General features: G+C 45.4%; 1 protein-coding gene across 5 annotated transcripts in view; it reads left to right on the plus strand.

Moving 5' to 3' along the window:
* The window catches only part of ARFGAP1 (ARF GTPase activating protein 1), a 42,271-nt gene extending 17,885 nt beyond the window's left edge, over nt 1–24,386 (plus strand). The window contains exons 7-13 of one of the 5 annotated variants that reach the window (XM_077460344.1): nt 335–446; nt 539–595; nt 2,248–2,280; nt 15,730–15,786; nt 18,446–18,505; nt 22,188–22,264; nt 23,845–24,386. In XM_077460344.1, coding sequence (XP_077316470.1) covers nt 335–446; nt 539–595; nt 2,248–2,280; nt 15,730–15,786; nt 18,446–18,505; nt 22,188–22,264; nt 23,845–24,187 — 739 coding nt within the window. In that variant the 3' untranslated portion in view covers nt 24,188–24,386. Of the gene's footprint in view, nt 1–334; nt 447–538; nt 596–2,247; nt 2,281–6,347; nt 6,381–15,729; nt 15,787–18,445; nt 18,506–22,187; nt 22,265–23,844 lie in introns of all 5 variants that reach the window. The other 4 variants (XM_077460347.1, XM_077460346.1, XM_077460345.1 and 1 more) reach the window with 4 other exon arrangements.
* Nucleotides 24,387–25,967: the final 1,581 nt, after the last annotated feature.

Genomic DNA, 25,967 nt, shown 5'->3' on the forward strand with positions numbered 1-25,967 from the left:
CCAGGTTGTCATGGACCCGCCTCACAGGGGGGGATATTCTGCTGCATGGCCTCACAATAGAGAAAACATGCAATAGGCAGAAGTGAGAAGCTGTGCAAGGGACTAAGGGAAAGAGATAGATAGATATATATATATATCTATCTATCTATCTATATATATATATATATATATATATATATATATATATATATATATATATATCTATATATCTATCTATATATCTATTCTATTTGTTTTTTTTCTTTTAATTTATGAATTTTACCTTTTTATTTAGGTGTTGGGGATTGAATATTGTCATGTCCTGGAGATGATCAGATAACTTCTTGTTTTGTAGTGGCGGCGGTGCAGGGAATCAGGAAAATCGATACGTTGGTTTCGGGAATACCGTTGATCCTCCTAAGAAAGAAGACGATTTCTTGAACAACGCCATGACCTCGCTGTACTCGGTATGAGAAGAGTGACCCTTTATGTTTATGGACGTTCTGATGGTGTTTGATCCTGGGGTAGAAGAAGACTTTTTTTATTTCTGTTATTGCAGGGCTGGAGCAGCTTCACAGTCGGGGCCAGCAAGTTTGCGTCTGCTGCCAAGGAAGGTGTAAGTGTCCCCATGGCGGGCCTGTCGCTGCCTTCTCTGGGCTCCATACTTGTTGTTGGGTAGTAGTCCAGAAGGCATTCAATCCAGAGGGTTAGCAGAACAGGCAACTTCCATATCTGTCTTGACAGGTCTGCTATAACCACTTGACCTCCCAGAAGATTTTACTCCCACCCCCTCCCCACATCCCCCCTTCATGACCAGGCCATTTTTTGCTATTCTGCACTTTAAGTGACAATTGTGCAGTCATGAAACACTCTACATAAAATATATATATATATATATATATATATATATATATATATATATAAATGTATTTTTTTTCACAAAAATAGAGCTTTCTTTTGATATTTTATCACCGCTGGGTTTTTTATTTTTTGCGATTTAAAAAATGAAAAAAAAAATTGAAATTTTTTTTTTACTTTTTGCTATAAAACATATGCAAAAAAAAAAAATCAAATTTCTTCATAAATTTAGGCAAATGTGTATTTTGCTACATGGTTTTTGATTTAAAAAAAATCCCAATAAGTGTATATCGATTTGCGTGAAAGTTATAGCATTTACAACCCAGGGCTGTTATTGGAGACAGCCGATTAGCAGGTCCCGGCCATTAATTATTGGCTGGAACCTGGTGACAAAATCCTGCTGTGTCCAATCCCAATGAGAGTTGCCGGGATGCTGAACCCATAAATGGGCAGCGACATATGGGTACAATGTGGGTGGGTGGTCCTAAAGCGGTTTAACTGATGGGTCTGGCAATACTGCTTTGGTTTTTTTTTTGTGTGTGTCTGTGTGTCTGTGTGTTTTTTGTTTTTGTTTTTTTTGTTTTTTTTTTAACACCTTCATGCCCGCCTATAGCAAAATGACAGCCAAGCAGTGTCTTTACCTTCCTGATTGGACTAGGATGCGCAGTGTGGTGAGCTTTGTCCCTCGGACACAGAGCATCACCGATCAGGGTAAAGAGCAGATGATGTAGGCTCTTTACCATGTGATCAGCTGTCCAATCAGATGTAAACAAATGCTGGTTATTGGCATTTCCCTTCCTCGGCACTGTCCAGTGTATCAGGAAAGCAGATAACCAGCGTTCCCGTTTCAGGGGGCATTTACACTGATATTCGGTGCTGCCTTATCAGCGCCCTTTAATGAAGAAGAAAAATTACTTAAGAAAATTGTATAACAGAAATAAAGAGAGGATTTTTTTTGTTTGTTTTGTTTTTTCCCAAAATATTTTTGTCATTTATTTATTTTTATTTTTTTTCATTCGCTTGGCAAAAAATAAAAAACCCAGTGGTGATTAAATACCACCAAAGGAAAGCTCCATCTCCAAAAAAAATGCAAAAAATGTAATATGGGTACAGTGTTGCATGACCGCGCAATTTGTCTTTCAAAGTGTGACAGTCCTGAAAGCAGAAAATTGGCCTGGCCAGGAAGGGGGTAAAAGTGGCCAGTATTGAAGTGGTTAATGCTTCAGATTGTAGAAGCAAAAGGGGGTGGTTAATGCTTCAGATTGGTAGCCTGGTAAATACAGGGGACGAGGAAACCCAGACTTAGAATGTGTTTATATGTTTTTATTATTTTTAATGACTTCATAAACTGCTTCTTACCTTGCCTGTATGTTTGTTTTTTTTCTTTTCTTTTTTGTCCCTCTGTATTAGGCAACCAAGCTGGGAACACAAGCCACACAGAAGGTAAGATGACCCAGGACTGCAGCCTGGTGTAGTGGGGGATCTGAGTCACACTTCTTGTGATGCTAAGACAAAAGCTGTCTTTAGGGGGTAAATAAGGTAGTGGTATGGGCTTACTGCTGCTTTAAAAATATATATTTATTTCCTATTACGTTGCACTTTTTATAAAGTACTTCCCAGCTTTGAGAATCTGAAGCCAGTAGAGAACTATTCTTCATAGGCGTATTTTAAATAATTGAGATAGAATATAAACCAAAAATCCAGAAAATCCTTGCGATACAAAGGTTATAAATTTATGTTGCAGTTCATTGAGTAAAATAAGTATTTCCTCCAAGCAAAACATGACTTGGTACTTGGTGGAGAATCCCTTGTTGGGAAGCACAGAGGTAAGATGTTATCATAGATGTAATTTAAATGATAGAGACAGAATATCAACCAAAAATCCAGAGATGAGTTGCAGTTCAGCGAGTAAAATAAGTATTTGATCCCCAAGCAAAACATGACTTAATACTTGGTGGAGAAACCCTTGTTGACAAGCACAGAGGTGAGACGTTTCTTGTAGTTGGTGATCAGGTTTGCACACATCTCAGAAGGGATTTGGTCCACTCTTCTTTATAGATCTTCTCGAAATCCTTAAAGTTTCTTGGCAACTCGAAGTTTCAGCTCCATCCATAAATTTTCTATAGGATTAAGGTCTGGAGACTGGCTAGGCCACTGCATGACCTTAATGTTCTTCTTGAGGCACTCATTTGTTGCCTTGGTGGTATGTTTTTTGGGTCATTGCCATGCTGGAAGACCCATCTTCAGTGTTCTGGCTGAGGGAAGAAGAGTCTCATCCAAGATTTTACAATACATGGCCCCGTCCATTGGCCCCTCAATGCAGCAAAGTCGGCCTGTACCTTTATCAGAAAAATGGCTTCCAAGCATAATGTTTCCACCTCTGTACTTGATGGTAGGGATGGTGTTCTTAGGGTCATAGTCAGCATTTGTCTTCCTCCAAACGCGGTGCGTTGAGTTAATGCCAAAGAGCTTAATTTTGGTCTCATCTGACCACATCACTTCGAGTTAGTCTAGTGTACATCTCCCGATCCTTCTCTGAATCATTTAGATGTTCATTGGCATGTGCCTTCTTGAAAATACTGACTATGACCCTAAGAACACCATCCATACAGTCAAGCATGGAGGTGGAAACATTATGCTTTAAGGCTGTTTCTCTGTTAAAGGCCAACTTTGCCACATTGGGGGGCCAATGGATGTAGGCATGTATTGTAAAATCTTGGATGAGAACCATCTTCCCTCAGCCAGAATAAAAGATGGGTCATGGGCAGGTCTTTCAATATGACAATGACCCAAAACATACCACCAAGGCAACAAAGGAGTGGCTCAAGAAGATGCACATTAAGGTCGTGGAGTGGCCTAGCCAGTCTCCAGACCTTAATCCTATAGAGAATTATTGGAAGGAGCTGAAACTTCGAGTTGCCAAGTGACAGCCAAGAAACCTTAAGGATTTAGAGAAGATCTGTAAAGAAGAGTGGACCAAAATCCCTCCTGAGATGTGTGCAAATCTGATCACCAACTACAAGAAACGTCTGACATCTGTGCTTGTCGACAAGGGTTTCTCCACCAAGTACTACCGTATATACTCGAGTATAAGCCGAGATTTTCAGCCTCTTTTTTGAGGCTGAAAGTGCCCCCCTCGGCTTATACTCGAGTCATCGCTGTCTGCCCGCTCGATCAGCGCGTCGAGCAGACAGACAGCGGCCATTCTATAATTCAAAAGCCGCGCCTCCGGCTCCACCTTCGCCTGTGATAGGCGGAACACTGAATTTCCCAGCAGCCTGTGTTCCGCCTATCACGGACATCGTATCATCCTCGTACTACGGACGAGGATGATACGACGTCTGTGATAGGCGGAACACAGGCTGCTGGGAAATTCAGTGTTCCGCCTATCACAGGCGAAGGCGGCGGCGCAGCTTTTGAATTTTACAATGGCCGCCGAGGCGCCGACGAAGAGGGCACGGGACGGAGGCAAGGCAAGGCAAGGCACGGCACGGGACGGGACGGAGGCGAGGCACGGCGGCGAGGCACGGAGGCAAGGCACGGGACGGAGGCTCGGGACAAAGGCTCGGGACACAGGTAGGCTGGACACACACACACACACACACACACACACACACACACACACACACACACACACACACACACACACACACACACACACACACACACGGATGGATGGAGACACACACACACAGGGATGGATGGATGGAGACACACACACACAGGGATGGATGGATGGATGGACACACACACACACACACAGGGATGGACGGACACACAGGGATGGACGGACACACAGGGATGGACGGACACACACACAGGGATGGACAGGCATGTCTTACCCTCGGCTTATACACGAGTCAATAAGTTTGCCAGTTTTTTTGGGGGTAAATTGGGGGCCTCGGCTTATATTCGGGTCGGCCTATACTCGAGTATATACGGTAAGTCATGTTTTGCTTGGGGATCAAATACTTATTTTACTCACTGAACTGCAACTCATCTCTGGATTTTTGGTTGATATTCTGTCTCTCTATCATTTAAATTACATCTATGATAAATATTATAGACTCTTCATTTCTTTTTAAGTGGGCAAACTACAAAATTTTCAGGGGGATCAAATAATAATTTTCCTCACTGTAGAGAGCAGACTCCTCTCTCTATTATAAATGTCAAACTCTGTGTAAAGCTAGAAAGTACGAACCTGGCCATTACAGAGGAGTCCATTCTTAGAGCGGGGACATGTGAATAGTCATCAGTCGGCCCATCGGAACACAGATTAGACAATGACTGCATCTAGCTGGTCAGTGTAAGGTCCCCAGGGGGTCCGTCCATATCTTTGAAAACAAGTCTTAGATGTCCAGGATCCAACTGAATGGGTCCCAATTGGGGTGAAAAGTTAGAAAACCTGCTGATGTTTTTTACGATTTCTCCAACTCATCTGTGTGAATGTCGTCACTATAACTGCTCACCAGTACTGATGTCCCTGCATATGTGGATGTGACCTGTCGTCGTATGATGAACGCCCCTTTTTATCTACAGGGCTGGGCTACACTGTTTGCACTCGTGTTCACTGTGATTGGTGATCACAGCGATCGTTTGGTACAGAGCCGCTCTGAATCAGCTCTGTACTTGGTGTCTGTGAACCCAGCCTGTTTGAGGACGGCTCGGTTCACAGCTATTTATGGAGCACAGTGGCTGCCGTTCAGTGTTGCTATTTAAGGACAAATGGCAGGAGATGAGGGGTTCAAATAAATTGAATAGATCAGTATACTGTGTTTTCCCTGTACATACACTATACCCAGTTATATTTAAGACCTATTTGTGAAGGTTTAATTTCCTCTCCACAGTGTAGGATTTCCACTTTCATGATGAAGGTGGAAAACCTGTCCATGTGTACAGCGCCGAGCAGCTCAATCTCCGACCAAACAGTGTTGCTCAGTATTTTTGGCACAGCCTTGAGTACCATTAATATACTTTTATTGTGCAGCTGCTAAAGGACTGATCTATAAAAGCTGGACAATATTGGGGAGGTTTCCAACAGCATTGATTATTTAGAAAATTAATAGTGAAATATGATTGGCTGTTGGCAACCTTCTTACCCTGTTTCCCAGAAAATAAGACTTATTGTGATTGTCGGTGATGGCTGCAATATAAGCCCTACCCTGTTTCCCCGAAAATAAGACCTACAAGGACTTTAACTAGGGCTTATTTGAGGGGGTAGGGCTTATATTGCAGCCATCACTGACAATCACGCTAGGTCTTATTTTCGGGGAAACGGGGTAGCTTCCTTTCTCGGCTTTATACTTCAGCCCCATGTTATACAGAAACCAATCAGACTGTAGCTGGTTTTGCAGTGGCTATTTCGATTTGATGCTGCAGACGGCACAACTTTTCCCTATTGTTTATGATGTCATAATGTGATCCTTGTAATGTACAAACGGTGGGGTTATCGAAACCATACTAAAGTGGCTTCTTCTCCCCTCCCCCCCTCCATTTCTGCCGGCGTGCAGTTTTGGGGAGGGAACAAGCATCCAGCGGACTCGGTAATGGAGCCGTCTTTGTAGGCATGGTCTGTGTATGGCTGTTGTGATGGTTTCTTGTGTTGTACAGAAGCCCCGACCTCTCCTATTTCTTCCCATTGTTCCCCCCTCCAACAGTTCACTGCTGCAGGCCTGTCCAGTCAAAGAGCACAGATGACTTACAAAGTGCAGTAACCATTGAGATTTCAGTTTATTGGAGTTGCTCCAATTAAAGGGTCAGTCCACGGTAGATATACACTGTGTGGCCAAACGTTTGTGGACCCTTTACCACCACACCTACATTGAAGTTTGAGGTCTTCTAAATGATTACGTTCAGGTGTCTTCTGTGAAGGGTACTGTTGAATCCCCCCCCACAGATAGCCAAAAAGTTCAATGGTGTCAGTGGGAACTTTATCTGAGAGGCAGACATTGCTGATTGCTCAAGGAACCCCTGGCAACCTCTGGAGCAGGCTTTCTCAACTTTTTAACCCTGGAGGAACACCAAAAATAATTTTTCATGTCTCTAGTAACCCTTACTAAGACCAAATAATCAGGGCTCAATAGGAACAATGCTGCTTTATATTAGTGGTCAATAGGAAGAATGTCCCCCTTAAAGTGGTGTTTAGAATGCCACCCTTCAAGACAGCTAAAAAGATATTTGGTGTCATGCTGTTGGCTTTGCTAAGTGGTCCTGAACCTCGAACTCTATAGGCATCCAATAGGTGGTTCATCAGCCACAGCTCAAGGAACCCCTAGCAACCTCTGGAGGAACCTCAGGGTTCCACAGAACCCTGGTTGAGAATGGCTGCTCTGGAGGAACCCTAGGGTCCCATGGAGCCCTGCATTAGTGTGATGGTCAGTGGGAAGAATGCTCTTTTACATTTGTGGTAATTGGGAAGAATTACCCCCTTACAGATAGCTAAAAGGATCAATGGTGTCAATGGGAACTTATCTGAGAGGCAGTAATGGCTCCTTGCTCAAGGAACACCTGCAAACATTTGGAGGAACCCTAGAGTGCCATGGAGCCCTGGTTGAGAAACCCTGTATTCATTCAATGGTCAGTTGGAATAACATTCCTTACGCCCCTTTCACACATATATGTCCGTTTTGACGGACTCCCCTTTGCTCAGCAGGGAGTGATCCATTGATCCCCGCTGAGCCGGCGGGTGACAAGTCCATCTCTGCTCACTGTGCGGGGACGGACCTGTCAGAGCGCTGCTCTCCTGTATGGGGAATCAGATGAAAACGGACCACTTGTCCGTTTTCATCCGATCTGCCAGACGGATGGAAAATAGGGTTTCCATACGTCTGGATTTAGCAGATCGGATGTCATTGAACGTGAATGAAGTGTCCACTCAGGTCCTCCTAAAAACTGACAGATGGACCTGAACGGTCCATATGTGTGAAAGGGGCCTTACACTTGTGATCATTTGGGAAGAATTACCCCCTTTTTAGATAACTAGAAATAACATTGGTGTCAGTGGGAACTTATCTGAGAGGCAGAAATTGCCCATTGTTCAATAAAACCTGGCAACCTCCTGGAAGAACTCTAGGGTTCCATGGAACTCTGGGTGAGAAACCCTGTTTTAGACTATGGTCACCTCCACTCTTGTGGTGGCAGTTTGATTAGGATGGCTGTTCCCTGTGCACAAGACATGGAGGATGTCCAGTTATCCCAACCCTCCTTTGAGATGAAGTGGTACACTGATAGTGAGTCAGGTCTGCTCATCCAATGTTAGTACCTGACCCAATGAGCGCAAAATCCCACAGACATACTTCAAAGTCTTCCCAGAAGAGTGGAGACTGTTATAGCTGCAGGATGGTGGTCATGGGACAACTCTATCTTGATGACCATGGTTTTGGAATGCAATGTACATCAAGCTCATATAGGTGTGATGGTCAGGTGTCCACAAACCGTTTTTTTAGATATAGGAGTCCAAGGCTGACCATACATTATACGATTTTTCCATTTAGATTTTTCAAAACCATATAATATGAGACCAAACCGAAACACTTTCAACTTGAATGCAGTCAGGCAGACCCGTGCACTACATAATTGTAGGTATATCTAAAGGAAATTAAATAGGAAAATTGTATAATGTATGGCCAGCTTACCAGGCCCTTGCCCCTGATGGCTCCTTGTAGTCACCAGCTGTGGAGTTTTGGCCGTTCCCTTTCCTTCTGTGACATTCTTGGCAGTGCAAATAAATGACAACCATGAAACCAGTATACTCCGCAAGAGAGATCAACAATGGCTGCCTCCATACTCCCTCACTACAAGTTTCCGTTAATCCATTGACCGCATGGAAACCGTTTTTGTACCTTCTTCAAGTGGGCTGATGCGTTAGGAGATTCATTCTTACTGCACTTTGCACTTCATTATTGCACGATGTAGGGACTTAAAGTAAGACAAGGTTTTTTTTATTTATTTTCATTTCTGATCGAGTAAAAAAGGGTTAAAACGCGTGTCTTTTTTTTTTTTTTTTTTTTTTTTATTTTTTTTTTTTTTTTCACTTCCTGCACCTTTTAGATACAACAGGAAGTGAAAGGAAATTTCTCCATAAGGGAAATCCCCTCTTAGTTGTCACCAGAACCAGTGTCCCCTTGGAAGATTTCCTTTTTTCCAGTTTTTGCTGACAACTCAGTTTGGATTTCCCATTGTCTTCCGTCCCAATGACAAGGGGAAATAGAGAAGGTTGGTCTCAGAGAAAAAAAAAAAAAAAACTGACAGAGGTTCTGACCCCTCGCTACTCCATCCAGAACTGAAAAAGACCCACTCTAATAAATCTGTGCACCAGAATTTTAATAGAGTATGAACGGACACTCTTCTCTGTCCTGTGCTGTTATCTTCTATCCTGGCTTTTTTCATTCTCCACTCTTCATGTCTGTCTGTCCTGGCTCTTTATTCAGTGATGTAGTCTCAGTGCATTGTGGGTGGTGGATTAAATCTCAGTAAAGTTTTGTTTTAAAGCTGACCTCCCGCCATACCTTCAGTTTTGCACAGTTGTACCGCCTCCTCTCCTGGACTTAAATGCCTTTCTCTAATTTCACTGCACACTGTGAGCTTCTCACCATGTGCATTAGAAGCTGCAGCACATCAGGTAGATCCACCTCATTTCCTGGGTTTCCTGACATCCATCTAGTTTTAGCCTCCCCAACCCGACAGTCTCTGGCCCGCCCCTTTCATTTTTTATTTTTTTTGTATTTAATCTCCTTCAATTGTGGAGGATCAGCGTCACATGTGGGCGTCACCTAGAGCAGGCATGTAAATACATCTGTCTGAGAGCGCCCGCTCCTGCAGATTGACATCCATCAGGTAAGGAAATCTTGGCAACTGGTACACGGCAGCGAAAACATGAGTTCCTAGTTCTAATCTGCATCACAATAATATGTAAAAGAAAAAAAAAAGTTCTTATAGGTTTCCTCTGACTCTGGCCTGGTGCTGCTCCAATCTTGTGAAGCAGGAAGAGCGCTTGGAGAGACCACACTGGGGAAAAACGGTCAGGGTGGATGAAGCACTTTGGCATATAAAGCAGTTCACATCTTTTTCAGTTATGTAGTCGATTGCTCCATGCCTAGGGTTCCGATTATTATAAGAACAACATAACCCTAAAGGGGTTGTAAACCCTCCCGGTTTTTCACCTCAATGCATTCTATGGATTTGATTGACAGCAGTGGGAGCCAATGGCTGTGCTGCTCTCAATCTATCCAATCAAGAGCCGCGACACCAACCAGAGAGGGTGTGCGCATCTCCGGCGTGGGAACCAACAGGCTCAGAGTTTTACTGTTGGTTCCCACGCCGGAGATGCGCACACCCTCTCTGGTTGGTGTCGCGGCTCTTGATTGGATAGATTAAGAGCAGCACAGCCATTGGCTCCCACTGCTGTCAATCAAATCCAATGACACGGGAGCTGGGAGGCAGTGCCGAGTCCTGCCGTTTGTGTCTATGGACCTGCACGTGTACCCCCAAGGAGCGCTTCTCCAACGGGTCACTCAGTGTGCGGAGGAGCCAGGAGCGCCATGAAGGTACCCCAGAAGAGGAGGATCGGGACACTTTTTGCAAAGCCAACTGCACAGAGGAGGTAAGTATGATACGCTTGTTATTTTAAAAGGGGGAAAAAAATTGAGAATTTTGTGTCCCTTAAGTTTTTTTTTTAAAGTGGATGTAAACCCTCACATATAGCCAGTGAAGTGAACAGCCTCCGGTGATACACAGGGATGAAAAAAATCTCCTTTACATGTATATCTTCTGTCTTCAGCTTTATATACTGTTTAGAAAGTTCACATCATGTTAGATTTTTCACTTCCTCGTTCATCTGCAGGAGTGGATTATCGCTAGACACTGAGACAGCTGATTGGAGGAAAGGTACACACCCCCTCCCCTCACATGCATAACATGCCTGTGAATAGTTTAGCAGTCTGCTAATCTATTTATAGCAACCTCTCCCCCCCGACACACAGTTCAGGCTCCATGTCTTGGAGAGCTTTTCAAAAGATATCAGGCTGATAACAGAAGAACAGAGCAGGACAAAGCTACGGGACATAGGACGTTGAAGAGCGATTCAAAAAAACACTACAGATTTATGTGCCCAGCCCAAATTTCATGAATTGTGTTTACATCCACTTTAAAGAAGGGTAGAATGCACACCCTTATGCTACCAGAGAGCGTATGAAAGCCTAGCTTCCCAGGCCATTTTGGATATATAATGTGTGTGTTTTTGTTTTGTTTTTTTTAAATGTACTGTAATTGTATCCGACAATTACAGTATTACAGTGCCTGGAAAAAGTATTCAATTTTCCACATTTCTGTCATGTTACAATCAAGAATTGAAATGTATTTTATGTGATAGACCAACACAAAGTGGCACTTAATTGTGAAGTGGAAGGAAAATGATAAATGGTTTTCAACATATTTTTTTTTTTTTTTACAAATATGAAAGTTTTATTCAGCCCCCAAAACAATACTTTCTAGAATCGCCTTTCACTGCAAGTCTTTTTGGGAGTGACATTTTTGCCCATTCTTTGCAAAATAGCTCAAGCTCTGTCAGATTGGATGGAGAGTGTCTGTGAACAGCGATTTTCAAGTATTGCCACAGATTCTCAATTGGATTTAGGTCTGGACTATGACTGGGCCATTCTAAAGTGAATGAATGAATGTGCTTTGATCTAAACCAGTGGTTCTCAACCTTTTCTAGTGCTTTGACCCCTTGATAAAATTCCCCAAGTTGTGGTGACCCCCTAACAGTAAAATTATTTTCGTAGCGTGGGTTGTCAGCACCCAAGGCAAGAAAAGTAATTTGCACCCCTGATCCACGGACATTTAGTCCCTTCCACTCGTACAGTATTAAAACCCCTTATGGTACAATTTAGGCTGTCCCGCTCTTTCTAGTCGTTTTTCTTGTGTGTTTTTTTTTTTTTTCTCTTATTCTTTCTCTCCCTTTTTCTTTGTTCCGCACCCTCTTTTTAACTCCCTTCCATGAATTCTCTATTTTTATTCTATCTCGTACTCCTTGGTGGGGGGTGGAATCGGTGGCAAAGCGGGGGGCGGGGGGGGGGGGGGGAGTTCTGATCAGCCAACTTAAGTGCTCTTGATCAGGGTCATCTGCTGATCTGAGAACTGTAGTGGGGACTTTTAATGGCAACTATAATCACAGGTAGTGTTACTCAATGTGTCTCCGGATTCACTGTGTCCGACTTTGTGGTGTCTCGTAACAGTGACACCTTAGCCAAAATCAGGAGATGGGGTCTCCTTCAGCCCCTCCCACTTCACATTCCTTACCAGTCAGCTGACCTCTAGTCTCTGCCCCCCAGCCATGCTGTGAACTGAATGGGCGGCTGCAAAGAGGCTGAGTGGGCGGCCATGGGCTCCAGGGACAACCCTGTTGAGTTGCCTCAAAAAGGCTGGGAGAGCGGTGCGGGCTTCAGGAACAGCTCAGGATTTGGTGACTCCTGGCAAATCGTCATTCGACCCTCAGGTTGAGAACCACTGATCTAAACCATTCCATTGTAGCTCTGGCTTGTATGTTTTGGGTCATTGTCCTGCTGGAAGGTGAACTTCCGCCCCAGTCTCAAGTCTTTTGCAGACTCTAACAGGTTTTCTTCTAAGATGGCCCTGTATTTGGCTCCATCCATCTTCCCATCAACTCTGACCAGCTTCCCTGTCCCTGCTGAAGAAAAGCACCCCCACAACATGATGCTGCCACCGCCATGTTTCACAGATGGTGTGTTCAGGGTGTTGTGCAGTTAGTTTCCCACCACACATAGCGTTTTGCTTTTAGACCAAAAAGTAAAATTTTGGTCTCATCTGATCAGAGCACCTTCTTCCACATGTTTGCTGTGTCCCCCACATGGCTTCTCACAAATTGCAAACAGGACTTCTTGTGCCTTTCTTCTTGCCACTCTTCCATAAAGGGCAGATTTGTGGAGAGCACGACTAATAGTTGTCCTGTGGACAGATTCTCCCACCTGAGCTGTGGATCTCTGCAGCTCCTCCAGAGTTACCATGGGCCTCTTGGCTGCTTCTCTGATGAATGTTCTCCTTGCCCGGCCTGTCAGTTTAGGTGGACGGGCATGTCTTGGTAGGTTTGCAGTTGTGCCATATTCTTTCCATTTTCGGATGATGGATTGAACAGTGCTTGGTGAGATGATCAAAGCTTGAGATATTTTCTTTTATAACCCTAAACCTGCTTTAAACTTCTCCACAACTTTATCCTTGACCTGTCTGGTGTGTTCCTTGGCCTTTGTGATGTTTGTTCACTAAAGTTCTCTAACAAACCCTTGAGGGCTTCACAGAACAGCTCTTCCGCAGGTTATTGAAGACTTGGCTTTTTCACGCAGGCATTTCCTGCGTAGTCCTTTTTTTTTTTTTTTTTTTTTCTACCCTTCTGCCGATCTGTTCTGCTTCTGGTCCCTGGGCCCTCTCTTTCCAGGATCTTTATGTGCATCGGGACCCTTCGGGGTAAGACCGCGCTATGTTGAGATTCCTCTCAACTGTATTTATACTGAGATTTAATTACACACAGATGGACTCTATTTACTAATTAGCGTATTTATTGGCGTATAACACGCACACCAAGTTTAGGAAGGAATTTTAACCACTTCCCGACCAGCGCACGACGATGTACGTCGACAGCATGGCACGGGCAGGCATATTGGCGTACAGGTACGTCCAATATTCAATGCCGCCTTGCCATCGGGAGCGCGCCGGCGCGCTCCCGCGCTGGTTGGGACCCCCGTGAGTCCGGTCGCGGGACCCGCGGACTCGATCGCTGCGGGCATCCCCGCGATCGTCTCGCGGAGCGGCCGAATGGAGGAAATGCTGTGTAAACAGCATTTTTCCATTCTGCCTAGCAACTAGTGACGCTGATCTCTGCTCCATGTGATTGGAGCAGAGATCAGTGTAAACTAAATGAAAGCCCAACCCCCCCACAGTTAGTAACACACCCCTAGGAACACTTAACCCCTACACTGCCACCCACTGGTTAACCCCTTCACTGCCAGTGTCATTTACACAGGAATCACTGCATTTATATAGCAGTGATTACTGTATAAATGACAATGGTCCCAAAAATGTGTCAAAAATGTCCGATGGGTCCCCCACAATGTCGCAGTCACAATAAAAATCGCTGATCGCCGCCATTACTAGTAAAAAAAAAAATAATAAAAAATTATTAATAAAAATGCTATAAAACTATCCCTATTTTGTAAACGCTATAACTTTTGCGCAAACCAATCAATAATCGCTTATTGCGATTTTTTTTTTACCAAAAATATGTAGAAGAATACGTATCGGCCTAAACTGAGGGAAAAATGTTTTTTTATATATTTTTGGGGGATATTTATTATAACAAAAAGTAAAAAATAATGCGTTTTTTTTCAAAATTGTCGCTCTACTTTTGTTTATAGCGCAAAAAATAAAAACCGCAGGGGTGATCAAATACCACCAAAAGAAAGCTCTATTTGTGGGAAAAAAAGGACGTAAATTTTGTTTGGGAGCCACGTCGCACGACCGCGCAATTGTCGGTTAAAGCGACGCAGTGCCGAATCGCAAAAAGTGGTCTGGTCTTTGACCAGCAAAATGGTCCGGTCTGAAAGTGGTTAAAAGAAAAAAACTTTTAGGAGGGAAGTTTAAGGAAAAAAACGTACGTTTAAATGCCCATCAATGCAGCCTTGTCAGTCGTTTGCAGCCTTGTCAGTGTGTTTGGTGTTTAAAAATGGCGCCGCCGTGATACAGAGCGGATGTCCTGTGTATCTCGGCGGCTTTCGGGTATTTTCAGCTGTTCTCGGCTATTTTCGGCCATTCTCGGCTGAGAACGGCCGAGTGTGGCCCAAAATAGCAGAGAACGGACGGTTGCAGCCGAAAATACCCGGAAGCCGCAGAGAACGGCAGAAACGGGTAGCAACAGCGGGGGATTGGCGTATAACGCGCACCCCTGATTTTAGGGGGGGAAAAAGTGCGTGTTATACGCCGATAAATATGGTAGGTGACTTCTGAAGACAATTGGTTCCACCAGATTTTAGTTGGGGGGTATCGGCGTAAAGGGGGCTGAATACAAATGCACGCTACACTTTTACCGTATTTGTTTGTAAAACATTTTGAAAACCATTTATCATTTTCCTTCCACTTCACAGTTATGTGCCACTTTGTGTTGGTCCATCACATAAAATACCAATAAAATACATTTACCTTTTTGGTTGTAATATGACAATGTGGCAATTTTCAAGGGGTATGAATAATTTTTCAAGGCACTGTAAATAGACACACAGTCATTTCCATCTTTAAGTTGAAGGTTTTTTTTTCTTTTTTTTTTTTTTTTTTTAAAAGAAGCTTGCATGAACTGCCCTGATTGGTTCTCTGTTAGTGGGAACGGTCATTGACGGCTAACAGCCAGGCACAATATCAGCTGCTAGCCATCAACATACCATCAGCATGAGACGGTTGTGCAGGACAACCTTTCTCTACTGGTTGCAGCTGGAAAGGGGTTAAAGAGTATCTACAGGCTTACACAATACCTGAAGCTGCACCACTGAATTTCCATCATGTTGATCCCTTTTCCTTTAAATCCCTCTTCTAAATGGCTGTCTTTTCTTCCCGTGCCCTTGCATGCGGTCTGTATGGCTCACTGGTTTGCATGACTTACTTGTGTACTGCACATACAGTTGTGAGACTGAGAACCATTAGCGATTTTCTAGACTTGCAATTAAGCGTGATCTGAATGTCATCCTAAAAGAATCCTAAGGGTTCACAAACATTCTCTCACAAGTATCCACAATGTGTGCATGCTCCCTATATCTGTCCATTGCCCTCTTGCCATCCTGACCGATCTCCTTTTTTTCTTTTTTCTTTTTTTTTTTTTTTTTCCCCCCCGGATAGGCCTCTGAGCTAGGCCAGACCATTAATGAGAATGTTGTCAGACCAGCCCAGGAGAAGGTAACTTCACAGAGATGTCCTTGTAAAGATAAACACTGCTGGCTGTGGGGCTCAGCACGGTGTATATGTGAATCTGTGTCTAATGTCTGTGAAGGTCCTATCCGTGTCCCTGCACCGTGGCTTCTTCTGTTTCACACGCACCAAGCTTTTCTAACAATGCTCTGAGGTGGAAGCTAATGGAGAAGACACTGGACTTCTTCCACCATACTCGGTTAAACATGCAGGTCTACCTTTAGTCCCATTCTAGCCTAATGTTTCTCTAGACTAGCTGTTTTCAACCATTTTACTGCAAAGTAAACCTGGAAATATTTTTCAGGCCTTGGGGAAACCCCTCTAAACTTCAGAAGTGAAAAAGTCCTTTACAGTGGTTGCCAGTGAGAAGATAGTCCCTTACATTTGGGGTCAGTGGAGGGAATGTCAATTAAATGGGGGGGGGGGGGGCCAGGGGGAAGAATGTCCCTTGCGTTGGGGGGCCAGGGGGAAGAATGTCCCTTGCGTTGGGGGGCCAGGGGGAAGAATGTCCCTTGCGTTGGGGGGCCAGGGGGAAGAATGTCCCTTGCGTTGGGGGGCCAGGGGGAAGAATGTCCCTTGCGTTGGGGGGCCAGGGGGAAGAATGTCCCTTGCGTTGGGGGGCCAGGGGGAAGAATGTCCCTTGCGTTGGGGGGCCAGGGGGAAGAATGTCCCTTGCGTTGGGAGGGCCAGGGGGAAGAATGTCCCTTGCGTTGGGGGGGCCAGGGGGAAGAATGTCCCTTGCGTTGGGGGGGCCAGGGGGAAGAATGTCCCTTGCGTTGGGGGGCCAGGGGGGAAGAATGTCCCTTGTGTTGGGGGGCCAGGGGGAAGAATGTCCCTTGCGTTGGGGGGCCAGGGGGAAGAATGTCCCTTGCTTTATCGGGGCCAGGGGGAAGAATGTCCCTTGCTTTATCGGGGCCAGGGGGAAGAATGTCCCTTGCTTTATCGGGGCCAGGGGGAAGAATGTCCCTTGCTTTATCGGGGCCAGGGGGAAGAATGTCCCTTGCTTTATCGGGGCCAGGGGGAAGAATGTCCCTTGCTTTATCGGGGCCAGGGGGAAGAATGTCCCTTGCGTTGGCGGGGCCAGGGGGAAGAATGTCCCTTGAGTTGGCGGGGCCAGCGGGAAGAATGTCCCTTGAGTTGGCGGGGCCCGCGGGAAGAATGTCCCTTGAGTTGGCGGGGCCCGCGGGAAGAATGTCCCTTGAGTTGGCGGGGCCAGTGGGAAGAATGTCCCTTGAGTCTGGGGGGGCCAGTGGGAAGAATGTCCCTTGAGTCTGGCGGGGCCAGTGGGAAGAATGTCCCTTGAGTCTGGGGGGGCCAGTGGGAAGAATGTCCCTTGAGTCTGGGGGGGCCAGTGGGAAGAATGTCCCTTGAGTCTGGGGGGGCCAGTGGGAAGAATGTCCCTTGAGTCTGGGGGGGCCAGTGGGAAGAATGTCCCTTGAGTCTGGGGGGGCCAGTGGGAAGAATGTCCCTTGAGTCTGGGGGGGCCAGTGGGAAGAATGTCCCTTGTGGGGGGGGGCAGCGGGAAGAATGTCCCTTGAGTTGGGGGCGGGGGACCAGCGGGAAGAATGGGGGGATCAACAGGAGAAGCATGTCCCTTTATGTTGTGGGCCATTGGGAGGCACAACCCTTAAGCTGTATGTTATGTTGGAGACCAGCGGAAAGAGCAGCATGTCTCTTACATTGGGGGTTCAACAAGCGAAGCATGTTCCTTTACATTGTGGGCTGAAGGGAAGCGCGTCCCTTACATTGGGGGGAGCTCAATGGGAAGCTTGGGGATCCCCTAGCAACCTCCTGAGAGGAGCTTAGTGGCACAGGAGACAGGGCTAAGCTAATAAAGAAAGAAGGGACATATTAGAACAACTGCAGGGCTTCTCACCAAAATGCCCCGAAACCTTTATGGTAAAAAAATAACCAGAACTGTGCCCATCTCCTCTACCTTCCTCCTTTACAGCATATGAATTTCTGTAAAGCTTCGGGTGTGCTATATAATTGGCTTTATAATTGTTGCTTGTCCATTGGCAGACATTGTCTCTGTTACGCTTGGCTAAGCTTGCATTGGTCATGTGATATTTTGTCGGTTTCAACTCTAGACCAGAAATCTTAACAACTCCTATGAAGCTTTTCCTGCAAATTGTACAATTGTAACACTTCTTACACACTTTAGTGAAAATCATTGGATATTGATTTTAAAATCAGCAGTTGTTGATCACTAACCACAATCAGTTCTCACTTTACCGCTTATCCTTGCAATGAGCGAGCAGCCACTATTAAAACGGAGGACGTGACGCCATTGCAAGTAAGAGCGAGTAAAGTATCTAAGTTATAATTGTTTCCTTTTTTTTTTTTTTTTTTTTTTTATATAAAAACAAAAGCTTGCTATTGATTCCGCTGGGCCCTGCATAGTCTGATTAGGACTAATGGGACCACCTTTGGCTAAGCCTGCCTTCTGTATCCTTAGTCTGACTAATTCTTCCTGTGCAAGGTGTGATCTACTAACCAATTCTGCACCACCTAACACCAAATGCTCTAATACAACATTGTAGCACCTAATTGGCTTTGTGGTGAAGGGAGTCCCCTCTGCACATCACCACCACCCTCCACTGAGCTCACCCCCCCTTGTATATTCCCTTTTCCTTCCACATTCTAGGTAAAAGATGGACGAATCTTAGAAGATGTTGGCAGTTCAGTATCCAGTCTAGCGTCAAAGGTAGGGGACGCTGTGATGGCATGGTGCAGCTTGATGCCACATCCGGTATCTTGGGCAGTTGTCGGTGATCATGTGCAAACAGACCTTTAAGAAAACCTGTCACCGAACATGTTAGGCTATTGTAAACTCTCCATCCTCAAGCTTCCACAACACTCTTATATTCTTGGATTGTAGTTACAGCATTGTCATTCAGTAATGCATTGCTCAGTGTCCTTGTGACTTGTCACGTGGCGGAGTGCCTACGCTGAGTTTGGCAGTTAGCAATCATAACACAGTCACCTCCCCCAAGCATGCCTTGGATGTGGCGATGGCTCACATGCCATCTTGTATTTGCAATGTCAACTTCTAATCAAATATGTTTTGTTTTTCTCTACGCTGCCTTTTTCTTTTTGGATGTGACGGTGAGTCCTCTGGCTATGTGTATTACCTACATAGAGGTACCTATAGTGTGCGTCCTACTCCTACCCTCAGTCATATTGCTGCCAGAGATCAATCAGAGCTCTACAAAGCCCTGTGTGCTGTATTTAATGGGAATCTGTCAAGGTAGGAGATGGGTAGGGGTTACCAGTATGGAGCTAGAGGTGCAAGCTCTGGTTTCGTTATCTGCATTGAGATGGTCACCTATCTAGAACTAAGCAGATCGACTTTGCTGAAGTCCGAGTAAAGCTGGCCATAGATGGGGAGATAAAAAAAAAAAAAAAAAAAAAAAAATATATATATATATATATATATATATATATATATATATATAATATAATTTGCTTGATTTAAAAAAAAAAAAAAAAAAATTTCCACCCCATCAACACTCGAATCCCTCCAGTGGAGCCACTCCCGGGGGGGGGGGGAGAGAGAAAAATAATCCCGGACCGTATATTCGTTTTGGCAACCAAATACACAGTAGGGCTTATTTTTTATTTTCGGGGTAAGGCTTGCCATTTAATCCCCAGTGAGAACAGAGTAAAAGTGGTTGTAAACTGCTAGAATCCTCGCTAATACAGTAGAATATAATGTAAAAGGTATGCGTTTCTGTAATCGAATTGTCACATACCTTCTTATAGCGCCACTTGGCGCTTCCGGGACCCCAATGATCGGTCTTCCCCCACACAAGCACTGCAGAGGGAAGGGGAGCCTGAGATCCCCTGCTGGCAGAAGAGGAGAGCAATGGGGGCACTTCCATGGCCCGCCTGAGCTCTCTTACCTGCTCCGAGTGGCAAAATCCCCTGCTGAAAGCTGGGTGAAGGAGGAGGAAAGCAACAGGAGGTTAGCTGAGCGCCCAGCGGTGGTATAAGAAGTTATTCAATTATATTATAGAAACACACACCTTTTACATAGAATACTGTAATAGAGAGGATTCTAGCAGTTTACAACCACTTTAAAGAGGAAGTAAACCCTGATGAGTTTACTTCCTCTTTAATTCATGCATCGCATAGTAGTCCATTATGTGTCACTTTCCTGACACAGGAGCCAACGAAGTCACCGCTGTCCCCTGTAGTCCGCCGCATCCATCTTCTCGGTGGGTCTTGCTGCTCCGCCACTGTCATTCGGCGAAGCAACGATGACGTCACTCCCGCGCATGCTCACGGGAGCCGCTACTCGTGGCATATCGCCGTTGACCGCGTGCCACTGTCTACGGCACATGCGCCATAGACAGCGATGCCTGTCTTTCGGCAAATATCTCCTAAACCGTATAGGTTTGGGAGATATTTCTTGGACCTACAGGTAAACCTTTAATCTAGGCTTACCTGTAGGTCAAAGTTGGTTGTAAGGGTTTACAACCACTTTAAACTAGGATTTATTTTCGGGGTAGGGCTTATACTGCAGCCCTCCTAGAAAATCAGGGAAGGTCTTATTTTCAGGGTAGGTTGGGGAAACGCAGTAGTTGTAAAATCTGATGGGCTGGTTGTATCCAAGTTGATTGATCAACTTTGGTACATTCAGCCTGCTCATACATGGGTTTTATCTGGACTGGTCCCTGCTGAACCGGCTGAGATTCAAAACAGTATATGGGCAGGTTTATGCCTGGTAAACGGTGAGGTTTTTTTGCCGGCTTGAACAGAAAAAAAAAAAAAACCTGTTCGCTCTGGTCAGAGCCGCTGTACTTACAATCCAACGTTAGTACAGCAATCTCCCCCCGCTAAGCTGTTGTATTCTGAAAGGGGGATGGCACCCCCGCCAGAACACCCCGATTGGCTGACCAGGACCCCGTTGGCTGCTGGTTTTCCCGCATGCTCGTCCAACAGAAGTGCTATACACACAGGCCGAATGTCAGCCGGATTTTATTGTATTGCCCGGCATTCGGCTCATGTGTACAGGGCTTAAGAATGTGTGGGTGGAGGAGATCACATCTTTAAAGTGAAGCCAACCCCTCAGTAGACACTCTTCTTTCTTTATTCCCTGTGGTTCTATTCTCCCACTTGGATTGCAGAAAGAAAGCCTTATGTTGGCTCCAAACCAACTTGTCGGTACTTATCCAGAACTATACGCTCCTTCCCCATGTGATAGTCCTGGGAACTTCATAGGGCACCTAATTCTGTCACATGGGAAAGAGGAGTGTGTCCCCCTTACTAGGAAGCACCAGGTATTTCACTACAGATATAAAACTGCCAGTACCTTGCAGTAGAAGACACCAATATACTAACTCCTCTGGCAGCCCATGTCTCCTACCTCTCATCTGTTCCAGTGCTGAAGTCTCTGTAATACTCTTTGGCATTCAAATCTTCTTGATTCCTTTCTCCTTCACCATATGCCATATTTCCTTTATTTGATCCCCCTAAGCCACTACAGGACTTGACAGAGGAATAGAGAGTCAAAGAATGCAACCAGAGAACATGGTGGAGGACACTGATATCTGACACTCCCAGAAGTGTCCAATTCCAAAGAGTCTGATGGAGGCTGCAACACTGGAGTGGATTAGAGTGAGTGGTAGGAGAAGACTGACAAGTATTATTGCTCTTCTCTTGCAAGGCTGTCAGGACCTAAATCACCTGCTGGTGGCACTGTGCTTCCCAAAGCGGGAAGTTGCAGTTCCTGTGTCTCCCAGCAGTCTCCATTAATCGGTCTCCACCTGTTGCTGGAGGAGTATTTAGGTCTGCTACCCCCCCCCTGTTTAAATCGCAGCTCTTTTTGGTAATAGTAGGGAAGGGTTAAAACCCCTTTTGGGACTTTGCTATCTGTGAACCCAGATCAAAGTCTCTGCTGGGAAAAATAGGTCTACTTATAGTGGGGTTAGGTAGGATTGTGTAGGTCAGTTTTGAAGCCAACTTGATCATTTAGCTGACCCCTTTCAGCGCTACTCGCCTTCCTGTTGCAGTCCCACTACCTTGTTCAGCCATCAGGGCCAAGGAGAAGTACCCTGTGCTTTGGGGATGGGGGAGCATGTGGCCTAGTCACCTTCCACATCCAGCGTTGTCACATAAGGCAGGTAGATGGTCTTTAGCCCTGCGCAATCTCCAAGTTATGATTTGAAGCTTCCACAAGACTTCTTCTCTTCGCTCCCAGAGACTGATCAGAGCAGCGGGAGAGTTAAAGGAAGATCAGCTTGTGTAGAAAGGAAGGGTGACAATTGATTGAACCTGTTACTTCCTATATGGAAAGAATATGTTACCAGCCCCTGTTGTGGGTATGCTGCTTGTTAGGCTTATGATGGCACCAAGCAGAATATAACCTTCAGTCTCTTCTCTAGGTGCAGGGCGTTGGGACCAAAAGCTGGAAAGATGTCACCAGCTTTTTCTCAGGGAAGAGTGAGGACAACCCAGACAGGTGAGTGATGAGACCCTTTTGCATGCTTTTGTTTGCTTAAAGAGAACCTGTACTGTTAGAGATGTGCCCAAAAAAGGCAAGCAAAGGGCAAAAGACAGTGGTCTCTCTGCAGCTGATCTTTTACCCTAATACTGACGTCCGATGCCTCTTTCTGCACTTTGGGAGAAGGCATCCATCTTTGCTTTCTCGTGCCATAGCTGCCCCAGTGATAACTGGTTAGGGAATCGGCAGGAGACGCAAAGAGAGCACAGATTCACAGAAGGAAGGAAGCACAAGTTAAATCCTTGCATTGTAGGTCCTGTGTTACAGCTTCCTCTCCAGCAAGGAAAACTTTGAGCAGTGCAGTAGTGACCTCACCAATTCTGCACAGAGTTGTGGAATTAAACACAAGCAGGGAGATCCTTGCATTGTAGGTCCTGGGTTACAGTTTCCTCTCCAGCAAGGATATTTATGGGAACAGTGAAATTGATCTCTGCTCCAGATGAGTATGATAATCCACCAGACAAGAAGGGCTCGATGCTAGCTCCGGATATCAACCGTGAACATGTAGACAAAATAGGAAAAATGGCTGCACACCAACATCCGTCCAACAGGTTTATTGAAAAACTGCCACCAGGACTATGACAATGGACCAAGGGGTGATGACGTTTCACACATACGTTTTGCTTCTTCAAAGAAGCACAACATATGTGTGAAACGTCATCACCCCTTGGTCTGTTGTCATAGTCCTGGTGGCAGTTTTTCAATAAACCTGTTGGATGGATGTTGGTGTGCAGCCAATTTTTCCTATTTTGTCTAAAGGAGAATTTTATGAGCAGTGCAGTAGTGACATCAACAATTCTGCACAGATTCATAGAATGAAGCACAAGCAGGGGGGGGTCCTTGCATTGTAGGTTCTGTGTTACAGCTTCCGCAAGGAGAACTGTGACCCTTTACAGTAGAGACTTCACCAATTCTACATAGATTCACAGAATGAATGAAGCACAAGCATGAGGATCTTTGCATTGTAGGTCCTGGGTTACAGCTTCCTCTCCAGCAAGGAGAACTGTGAGCACTACAGTAGTGACCTCACCAATTCTGCACAGATTCGTAGAATGAAGCACAAACAGGGGGGATATTAGCATCATAATTCCTGGGTTACAGCTTCCCCTCCAGCAAGGGGAACTATGAGCAGCCCAGTAGTGACATTACCCATTCTCTCTCCAAATAGCACTGTAGATGTACAGCTGTGAGGTCCAGGACAAGGAACCACATTGCTTGGTGCACAATTTGCATTTCTTGATCTTCCTACTAAGACAGCAGATTAGGTCTGCTTTAAATTTCTCTGAGACTTCGTTGATGAAATTTTTATAGAAGATTAACTGATCGGAAACTGTCTTGCCTTTTTAGTGCGGTCTTTGTAACCGTAGTCCTTCTTGACTAGGAAGTCAGGCCAAGACTATGCCCACTCCCTCGCTGTACCTTTCATATTTGCCGTGGCCGACTGTCATGATTTGGGTACCCGGATAATGTTGAACTCTGTTTTCTTGCGTTACTCCACCACCCTTAAGCTTTCTTTTTTCTTCTCTTGTAATCCACAGTTCTATGCCTGGTGAAGGCTACCAGCAAAGCAACAGTGACGGCTACCAAAATGCCACTTCAGGAAAATCCTTCTGGGAGACATTCGGCAGCTCAGAGGAAATCAAGAAGCCGACCAAATCGCCGAGCGCGGACAGCTGGACGTTCCCGGAGAACGCGGCGGAGAGGAAGAGCTCGGATAGCTGGGAGGTGTGGGGCTCTGGGACCCCCTCCAACAACAAGAACAGCAATAGCGACAGCTGGGAGAACTGGGACAGCCACTGGGAGGCTGAGGGGAAAGGGAAGAAAGGGGGCAAGAGCCAGGCGCCCTCTACGGATGACGGTTGGGATAGCGCTAACTGGTAGAGCGGAGGTGGGAAAACTTGATGGGGTGGAGTTGGGGAAACTTGAGTACCTTTAACAGTTCAGGCCAGATATAGTATACCGATATCCCAGGATGCTTTTGGTGCAGACATGGCACCTCTTTTACTGCAGCATTCGTATTAGTCATTGTCTTTTATACCTGCTAAGCATCTCTGGGATTAAAGAACTCTGATAAAATGTATTTATAACTGAAGTAGCCACATAACTTATTTTAGAATAATGAAAGATGTCTCTTACTGCCTTAGTGGGAACTGAGATTCGAAACCTGAACCATAGTCTAAACTGACCTTCTGTTGCACCCCTCTACCTTCATAAAATGTTTTTAATGCTATCGGCAGCTTCGGCACTCCTTTTGCCATTGACGGCTGAACATTGGTCATGCTGGGAGGTCACATGCATTCCTGTGCTTTACTGTCACCATCATCACCATTAGCCAAAGGATTTACTGGCTGCTCTGAGGTTTGAGGGAGCATGTGACGGCGTTGGGCCATTTAGGAAGGTGTATGCGTTAAAGTGAACCTGTTGTATGGCCAAATCACAGATTCATTTTAAAGGTAGCATCTTTGTTGGGCCCGAGCTCCCAAATGTTGTTCTTAAAGTGACCCTACGGTAGGACAGTGATGGTGAACCTTGGCACCCCAGATGTTTTGAAACTACATTTCCCATGATGCTCATGCACTCTGCAGTGTAGTTGAGCATCATGGGAAATGTAGTTCGAAAACATCTGGGGGTGCCAAGGTTTGCCATCACTGCCCTAGGAGCTACTGCTGTCTGCCGAAGGGAGTCCGTTGCTGCTGATGGTTTAGACTAGGGTTCAGGCCTCCTTGTGGGCACTCCTCTTCCCCCAACATGTCACAGCTGGGTAGGTCTGATTCAGGAACAAAGAAATCTGTGCTGTGTAAGCTATGCATAATATGGCTGATTGGGAGGGTTGGATAAGGTAGCAACATTTCTAAAGACGTCAGGTCTGCTGCCATACGTTCGTGCCTAAATTACCCTGGTAATTGGCAGGGTTTTAGTTATTTAAATTGCTCCTAGTTTTAAAACTGCCATCCAATTGGACCTTCTCTAGATATCTGGCTGGATCTGTTCAGGATGGTTGGCGCCCCCTCCAAGTGCTCCTTCCACAAGTCCGATCATCTTTGGTGTGTGTGGTTGCACCTTGTACCTCCATCTCCTGCAGACATAGTATTTATAAAGAGGGGCGAGTGGCCAGACCTGCCTCTTCCTCTGCCCTTCCCCTCATTCTTGGTGTGGTCATGTGCAGGGACCGGCGCCTGCCCTCCATGCCAGTAACAGGGTTCTAGTCTACGTGCCGTGGACATTGTGCTTTAATCTCCAGTGTGTATGTGGCTTGGATGATTTCAGTGGTCGTGCCCTCATGGGATTTGATTCTCCCCTCCCAAAATACCCCAGACAGATCAGCTGCATGAAAATCTCCTTCCCCCGATGCAACTATTAAACAGAATACATCTCACTTCTTTTTTTATCAAATACCCACATTGGTTTATTTTGGAAACAGTTTGTGATTTTAATTTTTTTATTTTTTGCATGTTTACCTGGACGCTGTATACGTTTCTCATGATGACATTCGCATACAGATCCCATTTTTGTAATGATGTGAACATCAGACAGTGCAGTTGACCTCTTCGCTGAACAGAATTCTGAAAAATACAAGCCACTCAAAATTTGCATCATTCTTGGTAGCCTTGATGGTTGGGTGTCAGTCTGGAGGAGGGGGCATCCCTAAGCATGCCTTTTG

Source organism: Lithobates pipiens, unplaced genomic scaffold (assembly GCF_037356315.1).
Source record: "Lithobates pipiens isolate NorthernLeopardFrog02 unplaced genomic scaffold, aLitPip1_a1.2 Scaffold_28, whole genome shotgun sequence".
In the NCBI taxonomy this organism is placed as follows: Eukaryota; Metazoa; Chordata; class Amphibia; order Anura; family Ranidae; genus Lithobates; species Lithobates pipiens.